Raw genomic sequence first — 17,912 nt, 5'->3', positions numbered from 1 at the left:
GAGTCGAGGCACCAATCCATCTCCTTTCATCTTGTCTAATGCATGATCCCCCCACACCCCGTCACTCCTCTCTTCGCACCTCACTCACCAACATTCCGGCCTGGTTCTCCTACCACCGTAAGCTGTTCCCTGGTATTTTGCGTGGGTAGGAGCAGCTCAACCTCACACCTCACCTCACCTCACCCTCACCTCAATTCAGAAACCCACAGCGCCGACCCCACAGCCAAGGCTCCTAGCCCGCAAAGTGAAAGCGCGCAGCCTCAAGCTCGCCCAGTCCGTCGCGGGGCGCGACATAACGCCGGCGGTACGTGTTCGTAAAGTCCTGTAGAAGCACGCGGATCTGCCGGACATTGGACGGCTCGGATCCCTGCAGTTTCTCCTTGATCTTGACGAGCAGTCGGTCGGCCTCGGCGGGCGTAATGGTGCCCTGCGGTAGCATGCGCACTGTGCGGTCGACCCACTGGCCCGTCTCGACGGGGAGCAGCTCAAACATACCGAGGAGCACGCCGCTGCCGTCGGCAAAGCAGTCGCGGGGGAACGTGATCATCATGCCGGCGAGCGTCTGCTTGACGAGAGCCTCACCTTGCGTGAGGAGGAGCTGCTTGACAATCTGGCGCAGCTGCTGACCGGCTGGCCCGAGGTCACTGCCGGACGCCGCGGGATTCGTGCCACCGTAGGTGAGCAGATCTCGGATGTAGTGGAGCGCTGCTGAGACTGGCTCCTGCTTCTCCAAGGCCAGGGACGATATGGCGGCTTGGAAAATGGGCGTGAATAGAGGTGAAGGGATGAGCTTAGCGGGGTAGTAGAGGAGGGCATCGATAAGAAGGCGGTAGAAGTCTTCGATGACGTCGGGAAGGTCGACCGCCGGCAGGGCGCTCATGATGCGGAGCACGCTTGTTGCCTGCGCCTCGAAGAACATGTAAATGTCCTCGGTAATGCCATCTTCCACGTGCTCTCTCTCCTCGGAAAACTCGCGCAGGATGGCGCTGGTGGCCCAGAGGAAGCAGCCCTGCTTGGACTGGGCAAACCCTGTTGCCAGCTTGTTGGCAAGGAAAGGTAGTAGGGGTTTGATGGCCGTCCGATATGAGATGACCATGAACCGCCAGGAGCGACAGACCCGCTCGCAGATGGGGACAAAGTCGCTGAAATTGTCGAGGATGGTGGACAGAATGGGGAACACTTCCTGCCAGTACTTAACCGCAGGGTTCTCCTCGTTGCTGGGGATGTAGGGTACAACGTGCTGGACGAAAAATGTGACGAGGTTGACATGGTCTGGAAAATTAGTACGAGTTTTGATGTGACTTTTGGGGAAATAGACTTACCGGCAAGGTCAAGCTTCGACTTGTTTTCGGTGGCCGAGTTAGCCTTGGTCATCAGCCGCTGTACCAGGGGGTCGCAGTAGAGCTTGAGGAGCTTGTACAAGTCCTCCGTCTTCTGGACACTAAGGACGTAAGCGACCCCTTCCGTGACCTCCTCCTTGCTTGAGACGGGGAGCTTGTCGAGGATTTGATCGTAGAATGACTGTAGCTGAATAACCTGTGGGCTCAGGAGCTGCTTGCAGTCGACGCAGAAGTACATGAAAGCTTGAGCTGCAGCGCGGAGAATTTCCTGCGAGTCGGTTTGGAAGCTCGCGACAATGTACGAGAACTGGGACTCGAGGAACTCGGGGTGTGCGGCAGTCCACTCGGTGTAACGGCCAAAGACCATGATGGCAGCGAACCGCAGCTTTTCGTTGCTGATGGGAATCTGGACCAAAAGTGGGAAAATCTGGGGTAGAACGCTGCTGTCGGTTGATTCCACCATCCGGCCCATCGCCCGCATTGCAAAGAGGGGAGCCTCGAGGGACTGCCAGTGGGGTACCGCCGTCTGTGTCGCTTGACTGCCATACTTTTCCTGCCACAGCTTGATGGCGTCGTGTACCTTGGTGAGGCAGGCCGCGACACCCATCACTTCGCAGCTATCCTTGAGTGTGTCGCCCATGTGGTGCCGAAATTCGCGGAACTTTTCCTCCTGCTCTCTGTCGCCGTCGAATAAGTCGATTTCGTTCGGGTTGTCAGAGTGGGGATACTCGAGCTGCTTGAGCATGATGTCCACAAGCTGTGCGTAGACGTCGAGAAGCTGCACCCGGGCTTCTATGTAGTGATCTAACGTCAGGTACTGCTTCAACTCGTACCAGAACGAGAAGGTGTATCCTATGACCTCCCGCTCCTTGTCCCTAGCGCAGCACTCGAGCAGAGACTCGACGAGGGGCCGGAAAGCCTGAGGCTGGCGAGCGATGATCAATACCCACGATTCGCCGGCATCGGCAAACACCTTGGTGATTGCCTTGAAACCCTCGGTGTCCTCCTCGTCCACCAGGGCCTGGATGCGGGGGCGCAGTTGAAGCACCTTGGGGAGCAGGGCTTGGATTGTCTCCAAGTTGTCGTCGACATCCTTGGTCTCCCTGCAAATGATGCCCAGACAGTCGGCCGCAGCCAATAGGGATTTGTCATCGGTCACTCCGTGCAGGACGGCGTTCATCAGGGGCGAGTTAACGATGACGCTAACGGGCACCTCCCGGAGCCACGAGCTGATGCAGTCGAACAGCTGGGAATTTGTCGCCGCGGCGGCTACAGGGACGTCAGCTTCGACCATACAACCAGGGGAAAACGACTCACGCGAAGACTGCGCATAGTTGACGAGCAACTGCACCACCTGCTCGGCATTGTCCGCCAACAGCTCTGATGTCCTCTGGGCGAGGTCTTCTTCCTATCACGACCGAGTTAGACTGTGATCTTAGGCCGATCCGCGCAAATGGGATGCCGAGTTGGTAGAGGCGAGTCGCAACATATCGTTCCACATACAGACAAGGTGATCTTTCGGCCCTCCGTGACCTCTTCGGGGAGCACGCGCAGGAAGTCGAGGATGCAGGCGTGGCTCTCCACATCGTTCCCGAGGGTCGAGACAACGGTAGGCAGCACGTCCTTCCATGTCTGCATCTGGATGGCCAGAATCGCCAGGCAAACACACAGCTGGACTCGGACGGGCTTGGGGCCCGGTGCATACTTCTTGAGAAGCAGCAAAATCTCACCGCGCAGCGCCGGTAGGTCGGCCTCTGAGATCTGGGCCCCGAGGTCGTATGTGATCTGGCACGGGTCAGCGCTTGCCTGATCGGTTGGCGGGGGTTATAGTATTCGATGTACCTTGCCCTTCAGGGTCGTCGCGGCGAAGAGCTGTGCTTCCGCCTCTGTCGAATTCTTGAGAATGGATATCGTAGTCGTCCAAGCATCCTTCTACACGGCCGTTAATAACTTTCCTCGACATCCGTCGACATCCGGTAGCGAGTTGGACTGACCGATTTCTGGAACCTTCCCAAGTACTCGACCGCAACCTTTTTCTTCTCATTCTCTCCGCTCCGCATGGTCAGCATGGCTGCCAGCACGGTTTGGACCTCAAAACCCTCCTGGGGCGTATTCGACGCCATGGCGATGGATGTCGTGTTGTGAAAGAACAGTGGAATGTTGGTTGTGAATACCGCCAAGCTCTGGGAGGCAAGGTAGGTGCATGCAAAATGCGGTTGCCGCACGACTGATGTGCCCCTCCCTCCTGCCTTATCTCCTCCACTGGCTGCCGGAAAGACAAAGCTCGAGAAATCGCACGGGGAAGGAGGTGCTGGCGCGATGTGGAGTTTCTGTCGCCTGAATGACTGAGCGCAGCCGGAAAAAGCAGCCGTGAGCTTGGGAGGAAGGTGGGATGGCCTGGCGCAAGTCGAGATTTCTGGCGACGATGGTTTGGCGAGTCCCCCCTCCAACTCAAAGAAAGGGACGTCAGGCTTGCCTAAACATTGCAGCGGTGCCCCACCCGACCGGACGGCGCTGTGGCTTGAAAAGGAGGGGCAGGTGCACGGACCATGTGCCTCGCGTGAGTCTCGGGCACCGTTTCGCAGCCGCAGACCAAGCTCCGCCAGATTTCTGATTCCGAGTCCACGACACGCCAGGCGCGACCAGCATTGAGCAACGCACTACACACACCAACCCTTTTTTTCGCATTCCAACATCACCAACCACACATAATGACTGGAAGAGGTGGCGGCGGTGGTCGCCGCGTTTTGTTGCCCCCAATCAACTTTCTTTTCCGCCTCCTGCAACAGCGCACCACAGTCCAGATCTGGCTGTACGAGCAGCTGTCGATCCGCATTGTTGGCACCATTCGGGTAAGCGATCCGACCGACATTAGGAATCGTAGTTTCTGACAGACTGTCTAGGGATTCGATGAGTTCATGAACTTGGTCGTAAGTGCCGCTGCTGGAGCCGAGATGCACGATGAACCGGTCTAACCCGATTCTTTAGATCGACGATGCGGTCGAGGTCAAGCAGATTTCCAAGACGAACGATACCGAATCCAGGAGGCAATTGGGAGTACGTTCTTGTTTGGCGAATCATGGATGACAATGGCTGACTGGGAGTAGCAAATCCTGCTGAAGGGCGATAACGTTTCCCTCATCCAGAGCGTGTCCGGGTGAGGCGCCGGCGGGACGCTGCTTTCGCGTGGCGGAAGCGTGACATGAATCGATTTCCACATAACGTCAATCAGACACGGCCAGCACTACGAAACGGGATACCAGGGAAAAGCGGGACAGGCGCACGACGAAACCGATGTGGGATTGATTAGTCTGTTTTATTTGCCGGAGCAAGCGGGCCTTTAACCTCACCGTTCCCGAGGACCAGGCCGTCCAGAGGTTGATCTAGGGGACCAACAGGTACTGCCCCCTCGGATGGAGATAGGAACTGCTCAGACAGGGCTAAGCCAAGAAGCAATACAGGGGAATCTTGCTGCCCAAGCGAACCCGCCTTTAGCCCGTGCCGGAAGAGAAAGTAGTCATAAAACCCCTTGCCATGCCCGAGCCGCCTGATGGCGCCGTCGTCGGGGTGGGTGTCGAAAGCGACGCCCGGCATGAGGACGAGATCCAGCAGGGTGCTGTCGGAGTGCGGGCCATCTGGTCCGCCGAATACCCGCTGCCTCTCGGCGACGGTGTTCGGGTCGATGCTCGGAATGCCCCATTTGTCCGGCTGAAGGGATTCGTAGTCGGCCAGGTCGCGCAGGCGGACCATGTCCATCACCCGTGCTGGTAGGGCCGGGTCCGGGACCGGGCTTTTGTGGAGGTAGGGGATAAAAACCTCCTTGCCCCCCGTGAGGGCGTCCCGGACTATGGCATCCGTCTGGATCTCGCCCGTGGGCATGGAAAGAAACACGCTGACTCGCTTAGCCTTGGCATAAGCGCTGAGGGTCTTGAGCGTGCTGTAGACCGTCGAGCCTGCAATGCTTAGCCCGGTTCAAGGTGTGCCTGCGGGGACCGTACTCTGCGACACGATAGACTCCTGGGGCACGGCTTTTAGCTTTTGTTTCATGACAGCTCTGAGGTGTCGTTTGGCCACGTTGAGGGACGCCATGGTGTCCTCTTCTCCGGAGACATCAGACATGGGCGTTCAGGCAACTGTTATCTCTGTTACAACCCGATTCCGAATGTGTGGCGATGTGGGTTGAGTGAGTGAGTGAGTGACTTGTTTGTTGGGTTGGTACGTTGGCACGGTTGGATGGGCCCTTGCATGGAATTGTGGTAAAAGTATGCGCCGAGTGGAATGCCACGCCTTGTCCCGGCCGCAGGTTGCGTTGCGGGTCCATATCGCCCTTCTGCCATGTGTATGTACCAACCGTGACCTGGAAATACACACCAGATGTCGTCAGGCTGCATCTTCCCGGCACGCATCAACAATTGGAATTTTTTATCTTGCATGTTTATCTAATCCACATATCGAAGACTCTCAAAACTTCCCACCATTCTCCAAACTAAAACACGAGGTCGGCCCTGTTTTGCAGTTCTCCCTCATTGCCAAGTGCGCCACTTCGAGGGCGACAGGGGATTCTGTGGGGGTCCGGTTCGGCTGCTTCCATCACTTCATCAGTCCAGCTTCAACTTAATCGGTTTCTCGAGCCCGAAGTGCTGCAATGATTAATTAAGCTAAGGAACCGTTCACCGTCTCTGCCCGGGAAAGATCTGATCGAGACGCAAGCAATGCAATTACGGTCTCTCTTGCCTTTACCACTGCTACTTGCTGCCGCTCAATGCCGTCCTAAAGTTCCTCGCTTCCTCTGTTGAAGGCCTGCCTTCCTGCAGCTTCCCCACGCGCTAGCTTCAAGCTTTCTTGCCCGCACCGTCCCGAGATATCCGAGAAAGGCAAGCCGCTCATGACTCTCCCTCGAGGGAGAAGCACTCCATCAGACACGCAGCTCGAATCGGACCGGGCAATTCCACTACAATCCCTGGCTTCGGGACCCACACAAGGAAAGGGACCCACGCCGCAGCTTGCCCCGGACTTTTCTGCCCCTCCTCCTCCTCCCCCCCACACACGCGACAACACGGCGACGTCGCTCCCACCACCGCATTCCGGGACCGAGCTTCGACCTGCTGACCCCAATGGCCGCGGACTCGAGTCGACTGTGCGAGCGGCTGACCAGACCGAGACCGACAGCCCGAGCGACCCGGCACCCGAACACATGGCCAAGGACCCCCCGCCGTTGCACTCGGCCGCCGGCCACAGCAGCAGTCCCTCGTACGGCTCCATAACGCCGCGGCCCTCGGATGATAGTTCCGATGAGGGGGTCACCGCCCCGTTGGTGCCGTCTCGAAAGCCTTCGGATGCGAGTCGAGACTCGTTGGGGGGGTTCGGAGTGCGACGGCGCCGTGATGGCTCCCAGCCCAGGTCACCGACCTCGAGACGGACGCCTAGGCAGTCGGAGGAGCTCGGGGGATCCACTACTATTGGGGGACTCGAGGGTCGTTTTGGCACTACTGAGACACCACTGCTGAACGACCTGGGCAAGCAGCCGGAAGGCGAAGAGGACGAAGACGATGAGCGGTCCTTCGTGTCCGACTCGGAGGCTTTCGATGACGAAGATCCGCCAGATAACTCCCCCTACGCGCAGGTTCGGGCGTCCGTCTCCTCCACCGACAACACGAGCCTGTCGATAAACACGCCTCGGATGTGGGCCCTCTCCATCCTTTTTTCCATTCTCGGCTCCTCGACGAATTTGTTTTTCTCTTTAAGATACCCCAGTGTTGCAATTACGCCAGTTATAGCATTGTTAATGGTACACCCTCTTGGTCTCTTATGGGACTATTTATTGAAACGGTCAGACGATCCTCCGGAGGAGTATATCGACGGGCTCCGAAGCGGCAGCCCCCCGGTCGCCAGCTCTGACCCTCGCTCGCGATTCGTCCCTCTTGAAGGCAGGGGCAGGCTTGATCGGGTCCGGCTATGGCTTGCGCAGGGCCGGTGGAACGAGAAGGAGCATAGCTGCGTCTATGTCAGCAGCAATGTGTCGTTCGGCTTTGCCTTTGCGACCGACGTCATCGTCGAGCAGACGCAGTTCTACAAGCAGGAGGCCAGTATCGTATACCAGCTCCTGCTGACGATATCTACCCAGATACTGGGATACACTTTTGCCGGCCTTACGCGGAGGTTTCTGGTTCGGCCGAGCGGTATGATATGGCCGGGCACCCTCATGTCGGCAGCCATGTTTACCACCCTCCACAAGGAGGAAAACAAGGAGGCCAACGGCTGGAGGATCAGCCGGTGGAAGTTCTTCTATGCCGTCTGGCTAGGCGCCTTTCTCTTCTACTTTTTGCCGGGACTGCTGATGCCAGCGCTGAGTTATTTTAACGTGATCACCTGGTTTGCCCCTGACAATGTCGTCGTCGCAAATCTGTTTGGCGTCGTCTCGGGATTGGGGCTGTTCCCGTTGACTTTTGACTGGGCGCAGGTCGCTTACATCGGTTCGCCGCTGCTAACCCCTTTCTGGGCCGCCATGAATGTGGTGGGCGGGCTGGTTGTGGTCATGTGGATTGTCGCGCCCATCGCGTACTACAGCAACTGGCTGTACTCGTCGTATATGCCGATCCTGTCGGCGGCCGTGTTTGACAACACGGGCAATGTGTACGACGTCAGCAAGGTGTTGACCGAGGACTTCATGTTCGACCGGGAAGCCTACTCCAAGTACAGCCGCGTGTTCCTCCCCATCACGTATGTGCTGAGCTATGGCGTGCAGTTTGCCGGGCTGGCGGCACTCTTGACGCACACGGCCTGCTGGCATGGGAAGGACATATGGACGCAGTGGAAGCGGTCGCTGGAGGAGACGTCCGGGGAGCAGAAGGGCACATATCAACCAGTCTCTGAGCCAAGTGAGAGATCGGCCAGGTCGCCTAATGGCCGAGACAGGAGAGCAAACAGGTCCTCGATGAGCATTGACAACATCATGAGTCGCGAGGATGTCCACAATCGCCTGATGAGGAGATACAAGGACGCCCCGATGATGTGGTATCTCATGACCTTTGTCTCTATGACAGCAATCGGCATTTTTGTCGTCGAGTAGTGAGTTTCTCTTACAAAGTGTGCAGCTTGACCGGCGGCTAACAACAGCCCAGCTACCCGATCCACCTTCCCTGGTACGGCCTCCTCCTCGCGCTCGGCATCTGCACCATCCTCTTCATCCCCATCGGCATCATCATGGCGGTCACCAACCAACACTCGTCCATCTACCTCATCTGCCAGCTCATCGCCGGCATCCTCTTCCCCGGCCGCCCCGTCGCCAACATGGTCTTCGTCACCTACGGCTACATCTCCTCCGCACAGGGCATCAAGTTCGCCGCCGACCTCAAACTCGGCCACTACATGAAGATCCCCCCCCGCATCCTCTTCACCGTCCAGATCGTCGCCACCATCATCTCCTCCCTCACCCAAATCGCCGTCCTCAACTGGATGTTCGTCCACGTCCCGGGGCTCTGCACCCAGCAAGCCATCAACGGCTTCACCTGCCCCATCGCCCGCGTGCACTTCAACGGCTCCATCCTCTGGGGCGTCGTCGGGCCCGCCGAGTTCTTCGGCCCCACCGCCACCTACCGCCCCCTAATCTGGGCCTTCGCCATCGGCGCCGTCCTGCCCCTCCCCTTATGGCTCTACGCCCGCCACCGCCGCAACTCTGTCATCCGCAAGATCAACCTGCCCGTCCTCTTCGGCTCCCTCGGCTGGATCCCGCCCGCCACGGGGCTCAACTTCTCCGTCTGGGCGCTGGTCTGCTACGTCTTCAACTACGCCGTCAAGCGCCGCGCGCCCGCCTGGTGGGCCAAGTACACCATGACGCTGAGCGCGGCGCTGGATTCCGGGCTGGCGTTTGGGATTGTGGTGGTGTTCTTTGGGTTTGTGTACTCCGGGGCCATGCGCGGGTTTAGTTGGTGGGGGACCGAGGTGTATAAGAGGGGGTGTGACTGGCAGGCGTGCGCGTGGCGGAGTGTGCCGGAGGGGGGGAGGTTTGGGCCCGAGGTTTGGTAGGTGGGCTGGTGGTGCCTTTGTTGGGGGGTGGTAGTGGAAGTGTTAGTTGGGGTGGTGCAGTGTCAATGGTGGTGGTTACGGTGGGAGTGTATGTGGTGGCCAAAGTGGGGGTGTATGTGTCTGGCAGGCGGAAGGGGTTCGGTGGTTATTTGAAGGAAGAAAAGGGAAGTGGGCGTTGGTTTTAATGGTTCCTACTACGAGTCCGGGGTGGGTGCGCATTGCATTGCATGGGATGGCGTTGGAATGGGTAAAAGAAATAAGCACATTTAACGGGGGGTTGCGGCATAGTAGAGTATCTATCCGGGTTGTGCAGGTCATCTCGTCGAGGAGAAAGCGTCCCCGGCCGTCAGTGAAACTAAAGTAATGCGTTGAACTACTTGTTTGATATTCAACGGTGATGAGGCTTCCAGTTGCATCATAACTACCCAGTTTCCCCGATCAACCGATGATCATTTGTCACGAAACAGGTAGTTGTTCGAAAGTGCAAGATGAGGGCTCAGAGTGGTGACAAACAAGTAAATGTCAGAATTGTTCGCTTATGCACAGCTTATGATACCTTAAACCCTATACCCCCAGAATTGATACAACAAAGAGAATCAGCCATGGGCGCCCGCCGCAATGAGTGTAGTAGTGTGGTGTAATAATGTGTCGAAAAAGATCCCCCCCCCCCGTCACCTCCCCGCGTCCTCCTTCCCCATCACCGACTTCAGCACCTCGAGGTGCTCCTCGGTAACGCGTATCGCTTCCTTCAACTCCCGCTCATCCATCCTCTCCTCCCTCAGCTTCTCCTCCACCGTCCGCGGATCAACGCTCCGCTTCCTTAGCGGCGGGTCGGCGCCGAGCCGCTCCAGGCCGGCGCGCTCCTCGATCCACTCCCACAGATCGCTCTCCTCCTTCCTCCACATCTCCTCGTACGCCGCCAGCCGCTGTGGCGCGTTGGCGTACGCCGGGTCGTGGGAATACCGCGGCGCGCCCTGGCGGGTGCCGAACCCGAACCAGGACGCGACCAGTAGTCCAACAAGTAAGCCGTAGACGACATTGCCGGTGAGGATCGGCCGGATGGTGTCGACGACGGGGCTGAGGATGGGCCGCGCGGGCTCAAAGAGGCCCCAGCTCTGCTTGGCCAGGGCCTTGGAGGCGCCCTCGGCATCGCTGGCGGGGTTCGAGGTGAGGGCGGATTTGCCCTTGCGGCCACGTTTCTTGCCGCGGGCGGCAGCGCCGTTCATGGTGCTGGACCGTACGCGGGACGAGACGGCAGCCTTGAGGCCGGCGAAGAGGTCTTTGCAGAATTGGGCTTGGCCCTCGTTTGCGCCGCGCTCGATGGCACCTAGGGGATTAGTTAGTTAGTCGCGCACGATGTGGATGGGAAAGGCAGCACGTACCCTTCAGCCAGCTCTTGCCGGACCATTCTATGACGTTGTTGATCTGGATACGGGTACCGTTGTTTTCCGCCCAGGTAAGGCAGTACTTGGTCTTGACGACGAAGATGTTGCCGCTCGGGACGTCGGGGTTTTGTGTGCTGACGAGGATGTTGACGGCCTTCTCGAGGTCGATGTGCTCGAGCTGCTCCGTGACGACGCACTTTGTCTGCTTCGGCCCTATCGAAGCATACAGCGGCTTGATGTACGTGTAGTTGCGCGTCCTGATCTCGTCTGTCAGGCCACGCTTGTCCTCCATCTGAAGGTCCATGCACTTTTGGTCCGTCGTCAACCACCGGCCCATCCAGGTTGCCGAGGCGGGACCGAACAACATGGTGTACACCTTGCCGAGTGGAGCGGGGATGACGTCGTCACCCAACACCTTCTCGTAATGCGTCGCCGCATCGCCGCAGTCGGTGGGTGCGTGTGTCGCGGGGCCAGGGAAATCGGTACCGGCCGCCGGTGAGCCGTCCTCCTGTTTCTCGGGAGGTGCTGCACCGCCGGAGACCTTGCGCGGGGCAGCCTTTTCGGTGAAGTCTGAAACAGGGCCATCAGACAGAGGCCCGCCCGCTTGGCTGTCCTCCTCGTCCTCGTCCTCGTCGTAGACGTCATCTCCATCCTCGCTCTCCTCCTCAGACCCTGAAATGCTCTGGGTACCTGTGACAGATACCGTCTCGGCGTCGAGCTTTTCGGTCCGGTCGCCGCCTGGCTCTTCCAGACGGACACCATTGAGAGAGCTCTGGAGCTCGGGGTGGCCAAGTTTCCAGATTTTGATAATAAGGTCGTAGGTGGTGTCGCGGCTGGCGAACGAGGCGAAGACGTGCTTTGCGTGCAGCGTAGAAATCTCGAGGCCGTTTTTGAACACCAGGGCCGTGCTGCGTTTCTCGACCGCGACGATCTCGTCAAAGCTCATGACGAGCGTCGTGACCCAACCGAGGATATTGCTACTGAAGCACAGATGGCCCTCAGAGATATACAAGCGGCCGTGTGCAAGAATCTCGCGCTGCAGGGCGCAGCTGTAGTCTTCAATCAGGTAGTCATCGTCGGGCACGCTCTTGAATAGCACGTGGAAATCGCGGTTTCGCTTCTTGTTGGCGACGGCGAACCCGGTGAGCTTCGGGGCGCCGATGTTTGGGTTCACGAGTGAGGAGTTGGCGGCCGCAATGGCAGCACCGATAGTGCTTGTGGCTGTGGTCCCATGGGTGGCAATGCTACTACCGCGGTTCCGACGATGGCCGATAGCGCTGCGTATGCTGCCGCTGCGGTGGATTCCCGTCTTATCCTCGTAAACGCTGCCGGCCGGGGTCGTCCGCTCGCCCCCCGCTGCTTCCTGAACGGACCGCGGCCGGGAGGCATTCGGGTCCTCGGGAAGGTCAATGCCGGAGATATTGGGCTCCGGTGGTGCGGATTCGGATCTCGATCGCGTTTCGGTGTCGGAGAAGCGCGCAATGACAGGGCTCGGCGCGGGGCTTGGGGCGTCGGCAATGCCCAGTTGGCTTAGACTAAGGTCACCCATGCCGAGTGTTTTGATGGCCGGCTCCTTGGGCTCGGTAGACGGTCGTTGCGAGGCCACGGATTCCACCTCGACGTTGTCTAGCTCCCTCTCGGCCTGCTCTTTTACCGGTGTCCCCCTACTCTTGGGAGGGCCCTGGGCCAAGGCTGGTATTGTGGTGGAGAGTGAGTTGGCGGTGTTCTGGACTGCCGAGAACATGGAAGAGAAAAAGGTGGCAGCAGGGTTGCCAGGCGATGCCGGGCCGTTCTCGGGTGTCGGCGTCAGCGGTGGGGCGGCCACGCTAGAGAGCTTGCTTGGGCCAGCATTGGAGCCTGCCCTCCGTCTCTGGGTGATCATGCCTTCCGCCAGAACCGCATCGGCGGGGCGACGGGGGCCAGTAGCCGTTGCAATACCAGGCTGGGTTTCAGTCGGCGTCGGCGGTGTGTTCACGATGACTGGTGCTGCTGGGTCCCCGGGCGGGGTTCGAGGTGGCACCCTCAACGGTTCGAGCTTTTGGCCCCGCGAGAAGCGTCGGCTGCGGTCGACCGAGGGCTTGGGCTCAGTCTTGGGCTCGGTCTTGAGCTCGTTCTTGAGGTCTCCTGCCGGTGCGTCTTCCGGTTTTCCCTCCGAAGTCGGGCTCTTTCCGTCGTTCGAGGTTTTCTTCGGCTTAAACACGTCTCTTAGTCGACTAGAGGATCGTTTCGCACGGAGTTCGGGAGGGCCGAGTGTCGTCCGGCTCCGGTCGAGGGACGGGGCGGACTCGAGGCTGTCGGAGCTATCCTGGGGTAAAGTGGGAGACCGCGTGTACTTCTGCGACGTCGTATCGGAAGCGAACTGTCCTGGATTGTGTGAAACCTGTATTAACGGCGAGGAATTCGTCGTCAAGTGGTCGATTGGTGACGAATTGGTAGAGGTGGCGGTGGGCCTTCGGTTGATGCTAGCGAGTGGTAGTGATGTCAGTTGCTGCGACAAGGCAGGGCCAGCCGCCTAGAGATACAAAGAAAAGCGCTATGATGAGACGACGAATCCGGGAATCCGGGAATTTTAATAAATGGAACAGTGGAAGAAAAAGACTGGATGAGGCTGATGCGAGGGCCAACATCCAGCAGAAACGTCTGCTGGGGGAGGCGCAGGCAACGTCCGAAGGCTCGGGTGGGACCAAGCTCTCCGACCAGCTAAGTGCTGCTCACTAGTGAATACGTGCATGCGACTTCCGCACACACATACATAACTATTGCGCAGCAGCTAGGCAGATTGTACGTGTTCTGCAGTATGGTACGAGCAATACGCGTACTCCGAATCCACTGCCAAGAGCAGACGGACAGGGTTGGCGAATTGGCACATTGATGAAGGGTGAAAAGGGTGAAATGGTGGAAGGGGGCAGGCAACTCACGATTCCCGGTCAAAGTCGTCAATAGCTGGGTCGGTGTTGTTGCTGTTCAGGCTGCCGTTGAGCGAGTTGGTGTCGCTACCGAAAGTGCTGCGACTGGCGATGCCGCCTCGCTGCGACGCAACATCATCGCTAATGCTTGCCGTTTCGGCCGTCGACGAGCTCTTGTTGCGCCGCCGTTTTGCTGCGATGGACTTGGGCAGCAGCTTTCCAATCCCGTTGGACTGGTTCGACGGGGTATCCATTGTGGCGGCGGTTTGCGGCGCTCAATGATCCCTGCGTTGTGTCCGAGATGCAGGCTGTGAGACAGCGGATGCAGTGTCATACACGACACCTGGTAGTCATGACGCCGAGACCGGCGACAATTGGAGTGAGGTGATCGGGGAATTCGAAGCAGTGGGCCAGATATTGGATAGTATCGAGAGTTGACGGATGGATCGAAACGTATGAGAAAAGAAGGGGCATCCGAAGTAAAACTCGATGTTACGATGGCTGGGGGCCAGCTTGTGAGCCCCTCAATGTGTTTGAAGTTGGTGTGTTCCACCACCGTATTCAAAGTTGGGGGCGAATTCGTCCTGTGGCCAATGTAACCAGAACTTCCAAGGTTCCATCCATGAGCCATGGTATCGCAGGGGTAAATGGGTTCGGCAAAGAACAACCAAGCCACGAGGCTCCCTGACAGGAGCTTGTTCCGGGCGGGAACCCCCCTGAGGGTCTGAGGAACAATTGACCGAACTGGGCGTTTCGGTAACTCCCTGGCTATGTACATAGGTAGGCATATCTTAATGAACTATTCGTATTTAGGTGAAAGTGTGGCTACTTCAAATCATTAAACTGCTATTCATCAAGGTTTCTCGGAGACTGTCTCCTCTCCCTTTAGCTTTAGTGGGGCAAGTCTCTTCCTCCCAGGTATCCCAAATCCCCGGGTTGCGGTGCAGTGGCAACCAGGACCTGGGGCCATCAACTCCCGTCGCTTCCAGCCCTACCGTGCCGTCCCCCGCCATCCTTGATCCGTCAACGCCCACCTCCCAACTTCAAGCGCTGTCTCCCATACAATTGCCTCGAGGCCCTGATGCGACACCCGATTCTCGAGACATGGAGTCGTCGCCTTTGACAAAGGTATGCCCTGCAACCATCGGCTTAGCAGCTTAGCTTCAGCTGACCGTTCAGGCGCACGATCACGCACGAGCAGCGGCAATTGCGACGCACGCTTCGGACACGACGGTCGCTATCAACGAGCACGCCCAGGCCGCCGGCGAGTTTGCGAATGCTTCGAAAACTACAAACAGTTATGAGGCTTTACGGACCCTAAAGCTGCTGGAGCAGCACCACAAACGACTATCGGAACTGCTGAAGTTGCCCCGCGGCCCACCAAGCCAGCCCGGCCCTGATGACATTCCCGAGGAGGACGAGAAGGAGGAGGGGATAGAGGGCGATCACAAGGCGGCGACTCCACGAGAGGAGCTGCTCCCCACGAAGAAGAAACCTTCCGGGAAACCTCCACCTACCTTATCACATCCTCGATACCCTGGGCGCAACCTCTCGTCTTCGATCGCGAGCAACTTGGCGTCGGCGCGAGGGATCCGAGCGAGTTATAGCACACAGCCGCTCACTCCCAGCGTGTCGAATGACCAGGCACCCGGGAGCCTAGAAGTACGCCCTCGTAGGGAGGGCTCTACGAAGAGCAAACCTCCAAATCAGCTAGAGCAAGCGCGGAATCCAAGCTGGGTACCCCCGGTCAGCCAGGAAGATACCGCCAGCGAACCCGCAAAGCATGAGCCGAGCAGCCCGACTCCAAGCGAAGATGGCTTCTCCAAGTTTTACAGTACTTTTGGTAGTTTGATAAACCGGCTGTCAGCGCCTCTGGCCTTCACCGGTCTCCCACTGGTCCCAGAGGAGTCGACCCCCGCACCTAGCCCCCCTCCCGTTGAGCCACCTCAAAAGAAGTCTCGACATAAAACCTCCACCTCAGCCGCCGACCCAGACCTCTCAAAAATCTACTCTCGCGCCACGCTGCGCTCTCTCGAACGCGACGGCCATGGCGCAGCGGACTCTTTTTACGTGGTTCCCACTAGCGGGCACACCGCCTCGTACGCGAGCGTCCTAAACCACGAAAACAAAGAGAAGCGCCGCCTGGCCGCGTCGCTACACCGCGGCGTTGACGAGAACGACGACAACGAGGACGAAGACGACTTCGTCGACGCCCGCGAGTCACAGGCGCCGATGTCGCCGACCTTCCGGAAGCTCGTCTCCAGGGCCCGGTCTGATAAGGACCTGCGCAACATGGTCGAGGAGCTGTACCTCGAAAACTCCACCCTCAAGGACGTACTCGATAAAGTGAGCAAGCGTCTGCACAATTTCGAGCTCAACTCGCAGAGCTCCCATCTCGCGCTGGCTCAGAGTCTGCGGCTGCAACGGCCCACCTCGCCCATCTCCTCTAGCGGCCTGGGACTGGCGGTGGCGGGTGGGGCAGGGGATGAAGCGCTCAAGAAACGGAACCGGGAACTCGAGGAGCAGATGAGCGAGATGGTGCAGCGGATGAACAGCCTGGAAAAGGATCACCTGAAGTTGCAAGTCACGCTGGAGAAGTACAGGGACCGGTGGGAGAAACTCAAAGCCGGTGCTAAGGCTCGCAGGTCGGCGCAGGATTTGGTTTATGAGGGCGAGTCGAGGAGGTGACATGCTGGCTACATTATAAGCGTGCTGTCTATGCTATGAGCGTTGCTGTTCTGCTGAAAATTGCATCTCTTCGCATGCATCATGGCGAAACGGTGGGAGTGTGTAGTACACGAGAGCACTCGCTTTCTGTACTGGGCTCTGCTTCCGGATTAGATTTATATACCATCAATATATCTGCCCACGCGAGCTGTGTGTCCCCGCCAACTGCATGACCTAACAACTGACAACATCATTGAGTCCTCCAACTTTGACTCGATATCCCTGCTCACTGCTTTACGGCCACCTAGTGACCTAGGTCGTGTTAGGCCCATGGCAACGCCCCTTTAGCACAATACAGTAAACAAATCTAAAAGAACTGTCTCACATCGACTATCAGAAGGTGAGGAAATTGAATCGATCATCTCGATGTATTTCGACTAAGCTCTATACAATACAAAATAATCTCTCCCTGGATTACCTTCCGTTTACGATATAATTAGGTCCCCCAGCGTATCTAAACCCACAACATAAGAACAACCGAGTTGTAAACTAGATTCACCCCTTCCAGGATCATTGCCACCAGACGCGTCACTGTTCAGACAACCACAATCACGTGTGTGTCATGCCCTCTTCGAAAGTTTGCTTTGATTTTCCAAGTTTCTATGTTTCAACTCCATGTCTCCTCTTCAGCCATCAAACCTTCCATTAACTCTCTGCCTTTGCCCACTGTGTTCCTCACAACCAACCTTGTTCCCCCCTTTTCAGCTCTACCGTTCCACTCTACTCATTCTGCCCTCACTAAACCAAACGAGGCATTCCATTACCTAACTCGACACCTCTAACTCCAGAGTGACCTCCTTACTTCTTATCAAGCTAGTATCTTCTTGACTAAGAAGTGAATTGCATTGTTTATGAGTACATGGCCCAACCCCCTTCACTAACTAGTTCGCCTCCACCTTTTGGGCGAAGTTAGTTTGTTCCCAACTAAAGAACAAACTAAGCAGTAAACCGCACTGTTTGTGAGAGCACAGCCCTGTTCTCCTTTAGCCCCCTCTGCTTTCTGCCCACAACTTCTCGTCCGGTCTCACTGGTGGCACTGTTCTCTTTCCTTTACAGCCCAGCTAATTCACGAGACGGGCAGCCAAAGAAGCTCACATCTCTCGCACCTCATACCAAAACTAAGAAGAGCACCAGTTCCTCTTACCCCCTTTGCGACGAGTGGCGGACAAGGAGTTCCCTTTCTCTCTTTCATTTTGTATGGTAAACTAGGAAGATGTGTAATAACCAGCTGACAAGACGCGACATTCGCTGTTTATGGGAGTAGCCAAACGCGTTCTTTCCACCGTGACAACACAACACGCGACCAAAGGGTCCCCTTTCTTTTCAATTTTATGCCCAACCATAACCCACCCCATCTCTTTTGTCTTTCCTACAAGATAACTAGCAGGCGAAGGCTCCCTCCACTCTCTTTCTTCTTGGCTGACAAGAAGCCCCCTTCTTTTCTTCTTCTGTTCGTGAGAAATACCAAACGAAGACCCCCATCCTCCTTCTTTTCTTCCGCCGTCGGCGATAAAGCCACGATCCCTTCT

At 57.5% G+C, this 17,912-nt stretch overlaps 6 protein-coding genes across 6 annotated transcripts; 3 read left to right on the top strand and 3 right to left on the bottom strand.

Moving 5' to 3' along the window:
* Positions 1-190: 190 nt before the first annotated feature.
* Positions 191-3,914, bottom strand: B0H64DRAFT_177629 (armadillo-type protein). The gene is made up of 6 exons (XM_062798870.1): positions 3,335-3,914; positions 3,183-3,272; positions 2,844-3,125; positions 2,658-2,748; positions 1,323-2,609; positions 191-1,272 (listed from the first exon to the last, which is right to left on the bottom strand). Exons 1-6 carry the CDS (start codon positions 3,461-3,463, stop codon positions 233-235), a joined length of 2,919 nt encoding a protein of 972 aa, XP_062657516.1. The 5' UTR covers positions 3,464-3,914; the 3' UTR covers positions 191-232.
* A 1-nt stretch (position 3,915) lies between these two features.
* On the top strand, positions 3,916-4,574 carry B0H64DRAFT_177567 (uncharacterized protein). Its single transcript, XM_062798868.1, has 4 exons — positions 3,916-4,192; positions 4,244-4,270; positions 4,329-4,397; positions 4,448-4,574. Exons 1-4 carry the CDS (start codon positions 4,052-4,054, stop codon positions 4,499-4,501), a joined length of 291 nt encoding a protein of 96 aa, XP_062657515.1. The 5' UTR covers positions 3,916-4,051; the 3' UTR covers positions 4,502-4,574.
* Positions 4,575-4,646: 72 nt separating this feature from the next.
* On the bottom strand, positions 4,647-5,429 carry B0H64DRAFT_324363 (uncharacterized protein; the record flags this gene model as incomplete). The annotated part of the gene is made up of 2 exons (XM_062800649.1): positions 4,647-5,293; positions 5,339-5,429. The coding sequence occupies 2 exons, from the start codon at positions 5,427-5,429 to the stop codon at positions 4,647-4,649; spliced, it is 738 nt and encodes a 245-aa protein (XP_062657514.1).
* A 663-nt stretch (positions 5,430-6,092) lies between these two features.
* Positions 6,093-9,403, top strand: B0H64DRAFT_177570 (OPT oligopeptide transporter protein-domain-containing protein). Its single transcript, XM_062798869.1, has 2 exons — positions 6,093-8,408; positions 8,462-9,403. Exons 1-2 carry the CDS (start codon positions 6,226-6,228, stop codon positions 9,363-9,365), a joined length of 3,087 nt encoding a protein of 1,028 aa, XP_062657513.1. The 5' UTR covers positions 6,093-6,225; the 3' UTR covers positions 9,366-9,403.
* A 337-nt stretch (positions 9,404-9,740) lies between these two features.
* On the bottom strand, positions 9,741-14,191 carry B0H64DRAFT_399272 (uncharacterized protein). Its single transcript, XM_062804010.1, has 3 exons — positions 13,669-14,191; positions 10,748-13,212; positions 9,741-10,692 (listed from the first exon to the last, which is right to left on the bottom strand). The coding sequence occupies exons 1-3, from the start codon at positions 13,908-13,910 to the stop codon at positions 10,037-10,039; spliced, it is 3,363 nt and encodes a 1,120-aa protein (XP_062657512.1). The 5' UTR covers positions 13,911-14,191; the 3' UTR covers positions 9,741-10,036.
* Positions 14,192-14,618: 427 nt separating this feature from the next.
* Positions 14,619-16,548, top strand: B0H64DRAFT_399269 (uncharacterized protein). The gene is made up of 2 exons (XM_062804009.1): positions 14,619-14,782; positions 14,834-16,548. The coding sequence occupies exons 1-2, from the start codon at positions 14,761-14,763 to the stop codon at positions 16,342-16,344; spliced, it is 1,533 nt and encodes a 510-aa protein (XP_062657511.1). The 5' UTR covers positions 14,619-14,760; the 3' UTR covers positions 16,345-16,548.
* Positions 16,549-17,912: the final 1,364 nt, after the last annotated feature.

The sequence above is a fragment of the Chaetomium fimeti genome (assembly GCF_033439085.1).
Source record: "Chaetomium fimeti strain CBS 168.71 chromosome Unknown B0H64scaffold_5, whole genome shotgun sequence".
Lineage (NCBI taxonomy): Eukaryota > Fungi > Ascomycota > Sordariomycetes > Sordariales > Chaetomiaceae > Chaetomium > Chaetomium fimeti.
This window is presented reverse-complemented; position numbering and strand designations above follow the sequence as displayed.

Excerpts from the sequence above, each read along its gene's own strand:
- B0H64DRAFT_399272 (XM_062804010.1), bottom strand. The coding sequence starts at position 13,910 with ATGGATACCCCGTCGAACCAGTCCAACGGGATTGGAAAGCTGCTGCCC. Across the intron at positions 13,213-13,668 it reads GACGACTTTGACCGGGAATC|CATCAACCGAAGGCCCACCG; the intron begins GTGAGTTGCCTG and ends ACCACTCGCTAG. Across the intron at positions 10,693-10,747 it reads CGGCAAGAGCTGGCTGAAGG|GTGCCATCGAGCGCGGCGCA; the intron begins GTACGTGCTGCC and ends CTAATCCCCTAG.
- B0H64DRAFT_177629 (XM_062798870.1), bottom strand. The coding sequence starts at position 3,463 with ATGGCGTCGAATACGCCCCAGGAGGGTTTTGAGGTCCAAACCGTGCTG. Across the intron at positions 3,126-3,182 it reads CGACGACCCTGAAGGGCAAG|ATCACATACGACCTCGGGGC; the intron begins GTACATCGAATA and ends GACCCGTGCCAG. Across the intron at positions 2,749-2,843 it reads GCCGAAAGATCACCTTGTCT|GAAGAAGACCTCGCCCAGAG; the intron begins GTATGTGGAACG and ends CGGTCGTGATAG.
- B0H64DRAFT_399269 (XM_062804009.1), top strand. The coding sequence starts at position 14,761 with ATGGAGTCGTCGCCTTTGACAA. Across the intron at positions 14,783-14,833 it reads GGAGTCGTCGCCTTTGACAA|AGGCGCACGATCACGCACGA; the intron begins AGGTATGCCCTG and ends AGCTGACCGTTC.
- B0H64DRAFT_177567 (XM_062798868.1), top strand. The coding sequence starts at position 4,052 with ATGACTGGAAGAGGTGGCGGCGGTGGTCGCCGCGTTTTGTTGCCCCCA. Across the intron at positions 4,271-4,328 it reads ATGAGTTCATGAACTTGGTC|ATCGACGATGCGGTCGAGGT; the intron begins GTAAGTGCCGCT and ends CCGATTCTTTAG. Across the intron at positions 4,398-4,447 it reads AATCCAGGAGGCAATTGGGA|CAAATCCTGCTGAAGGGCGA; the intron begins GTACGTTCTTGT and ends GACTGGGAGTAG.
- B0H64DRAFT_177570 (XM_062798869.1), top strand. The coding sequence starts at position 6,226 with ATGACTCTCCCTCGAGGGAGAAGCACTCCATCAGACACGCAGCTCGAA. Across the intron at positions 8,409-8,461 it reads GGCATTTTTGTCGTCGAGTA|CTACCCGATCCACCTTCCCT; the intron begins GTGAGTTTCTCT and ends ACAACAGCCCAG.